Source organism: Elephantulus edwardii, unplaced genomic scaffold (genome assembly GCF_000299155.1).
Source record: "Elephantulus edwardii isolate Elephantulus edwardi_28Jun2011 unplaced genomic scaffold, EleEdw1.0 scaffold00055, whole genome shotgun sequence".
Lineage (NCBI taxonomy): Eukaryota > Metazoa > Chordata > Mammalia > Macroscelidea > Macroscelididae > Elephantulus > Elephantulus edwardii.
This window is the reverse complement of record NW_006399805.1, coordinates 11,579,170-11,584,041: the sequence shown is the minus strand read 5'-3', so window position 1 is coordinate 11,584,041 and position 4,872 is coordinate 11,579,170. Positions and strand designations below refer to the sequence as shown.

Here is a 4,872-nt window from a genome sequence, read left to right as displayed (position 1 = left end):
AGGAGAGAGGAGAGAGGAGAGAGGAGAGAGACAGAGAAGACCTAGAGAGAGGGTGCTCTGGTATAGACTGCTGACATCAGAGACTGACAAGTCCAAAGCTTGAGGTTCAGGCAGCCATTGGTTTCAGTCCAGAAGCAATGAACCAGATGCAGGATCTTGACTGGGTAGAAAGACAGTGAGTGCGCGCGCGCGCGCACACACACACACACACACACACACACACACACACACACACCCCATGCAGGCCGGAACCCTTAAAAGACTCCCCCTACACCAGATCAGCACTAATCATACAGGATCGTTACGTTAGACAGAATCATGGTCAAGCTGACGCATAAAAGGAGGAAGACTCATCAACAGTTTGTTATGCAGATGATACATCCTCGCTTTACCCCAACACACCTAATCCCATTGCCCGTTACCATCTCAATCCATCTCATCTGGGGTCTTCCTCTCCTGCGTTGTCCCTCCACTGTTTCAAGCATGATGTCCTTCTCCAAGGACTGGTCCCTCCTTGCCATGTGCCAAGTGTATGTGAGATGGACCTGCAAAATCTTTGCTTCGAAGGAGAAACTTGGTTTCTCCCTCTCTGAGACAGATTTATTTGTTCTCCTGGAAGTCAATACTCTTCTCCAGCACCACAACTCAAAGGCATCAACTCTTCTTCTGTCATCCTTAGTCATTGTTCAGTTCTCTGGTGCACAGCAAGGAATTGAAAAGAGCATGGCCTAGATCACACACACCTTAGTGTCTAGATGGACAACATTGCTCTTTAGCACTGTGGAGAGGTTCCTGACAGCAGACTTCCCTAAAGCAATTCATCTTTTGATTACTGACTGCTGGAGCCAAGAGTGTTGATTGTGGGGCCGAGCAGGCTGAAATTGTTAACAACATCTTCTCTATCAATCATGGTTCTGCCGTTTGGCCCAGTGGTGAGAATCTTTGTCTTCTTAATATTAAGCTTCATTCCATATAAGACTACAGTCTCTGACCTTCTTCAGTAAACACTTCAGGTCTGCTTCAGTTTCAGCAAGCAAGGTTGTATCATCTGCATAACACAGTTGATGAGTCTTCCTCCTATTCTGATGTCACACTCCTCCTCATAAATAAGCATTGCCTCTCATAAGAATTAGTGATGTTGTTGGACAAATGATTTGGTTTCTTGGGTCTAACAGCTAAATGACATGTGGAATTTCGTGCCGTTCTAACGCCAGTGACCATCTTCTTTCTCACCCTTTGCCTCCTAAAGCAAAAAATTACGACTGGGAGTCTACCAGCCTAGCATCGAGACTTGGAAAGAGCAAAGACGGGACCACTCATTAGTCATTCCATTTCCAGACTTCCACGCCAAGTCTGTGGACCATGACGTGATGCTGATCAAACTGTCCAAAGCTGCCATCATCAATCACCATGTGGGGACCATAGCCATTGCCCTAGAGCCCTTGACCTTCAATGAGTCCTGCTTTATTCCTACATGGACCTGGAACAACTACAGGAACCGTAAGTGCTAACTGTGGCTTAGTCCAGGGAGGGCTGCAGCTGGGGAAACAGCTGCTGGAAGGAGCGCTCTTCGGCCAGGGTGGTCGTTGCCAAAGTGGGACAAAGAAATACAATCCAAAGAAGCTGAAACAGTGCAGGTGTGTGACTCCTGACCAAGTACTTGGATTCAATGCCCACACATTTTTACCTCAGGGGAAACCACAATTGCCCTGTAAAGATTTCCAAGATTCTCGCTTTGAAGACAAATTTCACATAAACAGATTATTACATCTTTCCCTCAAGAAGTGGCTGATAGGTTGGAACAGACTACCTTTCTCACCCACATCTCACAGTGACTCTATGTACAGTAGCTCTGAACCCTGCCCTGTCCTGAGCCAGTCTCACTGACTCCAACATACCTAATCCCATTGTCCCTGTTACCATCTCAATCCATCTCATCTGGGATCTTCCTCTCCTGTGTTGTCCCTCCACTGTTCCAAGCATGATGTCCTCCTCCAAGGACTGGTCCCTGCTGGCCATGTGCCCAATGTAGTGAGATAGACCTTCAAAATCTTGCTTTGAATGAGAAACTTGGTTTCTCCCTCTCCAAGACAGATCTATTTGTTCTCCTGGCAGTCCGTAGTATATTCAATACTCTTTGCGAGCACCACAACTCAAAGGCCAACTCTTCTGTCATCCTTAGTCACTGTCCAGCTCTCTGGTGCATAACAAGTAATGGCAAAGACCATGGCCTAGATCAGGTGCACCTTAGTCTCTAGACTGACATCATTGCTCTTTTGGTTAAAAGATGAATGCTTAGCCCACTCCCCACCAGAGCTTCTTAATTGTGTGATCCTTCCCCAATGGCACAGGCAGTGAGTGCTATCGCTCAGGAACCTTCAAGAGTAGAGTGTTAGACTGCATCAACTGTTCCCAGGGATTGCTGGAGGTAGACATGAGTGCATGTGGCAGAGAGGGTCATGGGCTCACTTCTCATTTCCCCCGCAGTCAGTGACCCTGACATGCTGACATGGATCAATCAGCACCCTCTACCCGTCGACCAGTGTAAGAAGATACTGCTCCAGAGAAACTTGCAGAACTTTATGTGTATGGGGCAGCCTCTGAAAGTCTCAACGAAGGTCAAGGTACTCACCACTCTGCGTGATTGGGAGTCGGGTCGTAGGAAACCGAGGGCTATTTGTCTTCGTCGTCCAGTGCTGCTGTAACAAACACCACAGATGAGTGGCCTTCACAAACACTCCTTTTCTCACATTTGAGGAGGCTGTTGTCATTGCCGTGAGCCTTTGAGTAAGAACTAACTCATCGCTGACACTCCAGTGGGTTTTCAGGGGCCGCAGGTCACGCAGGAGGCTGCTCATCTTCCTCTCTTGGAGCAGCTGGTGAATTTGAACTTCCTGCCTTTGGGTCGGAAGCTATCAGAGCTAGATGTCAGAATTCAGGTACTAGCTCAAGGGGAACAGTAAGTTCTCAGGGAAGGTCCTTTCCTCGTTTCCGCTTCCGCTCTCCTCCCTGACTATCTTCACGTGGCTTGACCTCTATCTTCACCTGTTTCTACTTGCTTTATTTCTATACCTAATCTGCTGGTGTAAGCCAGTATAAAATTTTAAAAAAATGTGTTAAAAACCAAAAAAGAACATGTTTTATACTGATCATGGACCCATTAATGCAGCAAACAAAACACTATTCCCGAATTGGGTTATATCTGCAGGTATTGTTTCTTGTTGCCTTCGAGTTGAATACTACAACAGAAGCAAACCCTGTCCCGTTCTTTTCTCACCTTACCGGTGCTGATGTGTGTTGTTATAGTTCACTGTGTCAATCTAATCTATCTTGTGGGGCTTCCTCTCCACACCGGATATGTATTTTCCAAGCATGATATATTTTCTCAAGAACTGGCATCTCCTGATAACGTGTTCCAAATGTGTAAGGTGAAGTCTCACCATGCTTCCCTCTAAGAAACGCCCTGACAGCACTTCTCCCAAGACAGGTTTGTTCTTTTGACAATCCATGCTACATCAGTGTTCTTAGCCAACCTCATAATTCAAAGGCACCCATTCTGTCTTTTTTCTTTATTAACGAGCTTTCACATGTTTACAAAACAATTGAAAATATCATGATTTGGATCCTGTACGTTTTCAGCATAGGGTTTTGGCACATAATCCATAATGATAATACGTATGCAAACACTAGGCGGTTGGTGAATAGTTCCCCCTTTTAGAACAGAAGAGCCCTGACAAAATGCCTGGCTCTCTTTTCCTCCTTGCACTCAGGTTGGCCAAGCTTGACTCAGTCCAGATGAGACCCAACTAGACTCCAAGAAGGTTGTTGCCTATCAAGAAGAATGACTATGTCCCTTCGCTGTCTCGGCTACTATAACAAACCCCTTCTTGGGATCAGCTCATGGTTATGACTACAGAAAGGTCCTGACCCTTGTTTTCTCCTCCTGGCAGGAAGTGCCTGCTTCTCCAGCCGTCTGCGGTGGACGGATCCATGGCATCCTGTCTTGGGTGAACGGCAGCGTCACCCTGGGAAGTGAAGCATTCTTCACAGAAATTCATCACTATGCAAGATGGATCTTGAAAATCATCAGTACTCACTGAGGTGCCGCGCTCCCCTCTCCCCTGGATGCAGCTGCCTCATGATTCTACTCGTGCTCCACCACTTTTCCATCTGTTGTTTTGAGTGAAGTCCGAATAGAAATCATTCCATTAAAAAAAGTCACTAAGAGCTTACCCCGTGACTCCTGTTCCCGTTATTTAGGGAAACTATAGAATCAGATAAGTGATCTCATTCTATTTCCTGCACTAAGAAATGACCACACCACCAGAATGTTTGTATTGCACACGCTGGGTGCGTAAATGAAGAAGACATGACCTTTGCCCTTAGTGAGCAAATGACACCCCGGTGACAAATGCGGTGGTGGGGAGGAGCATTAGTGAGCCCTGGACCAACTCTTCTGGCTGAAGGGGCGGGGGTGGCACCACAGAGGCAGGTGTAAGAGGGGAGTCCCGGTCTACCTGAGACTGATCTGCCACAAAACAACTCCCACCTTTGAGGAACTAACAGACTGGTGGAAAGGAAAGGCAAATAAACACGCAATTGAAATAGAGTAGTTAGGGCTAAAAATGAAGGTGAGAAAGTCAGAGGGAAGGCCATCTTGCATTTTTCCCATTTACACAGTGTGTAAGAAAAGGGTAGTCAGAAGTTATGTTTTCCCTGGATCTCAGAGGAAGACAGGAGATTTTTCACCAGAAAGAAGAGAAGAAAGGTATGATTCAAGGGGAGGGAGAGTATAGGTAAGGGGTGTCCTTAAACTGAGGTATGTCCAAACTAGACACAGAGTCAAACAGAAGTTACACACGTGACATGTAC

At 46.4% G+C, this 4,872-nt stretch overlaps 1 protein-coding gene across 1 annotated transcript in view; it reads left to right on the top strand.

Moving 5' to 3' along the window:
* The window catches only part of LOC102862663 (probable inactive serine protease 58-like), a 7,378-nt gene extending 3,278 nt beyond the window's left edge, over window positions 1-4,100 (top strand). The window contains exons 3-5 of the mRNA XM_006887170.1: window positions 1,250-1,500; window positions 2,488-2,624; window positions 3,951-4,100. Of these exons, the coding sequence (XP_006887232.1) occupies window positions 1,250-1,500; window positions 2,488-2,624; window positions 3,951-4,100 (538 nt within the window). The remainder of the gene's footprint in view (window positions 1-1,249; window positions 1,501-2,487; window positions 2,625-3,950) is intronic.
* The last annotated feature ends 772 nt before the right edge of the window (window positions 4,101-4,872 follow it).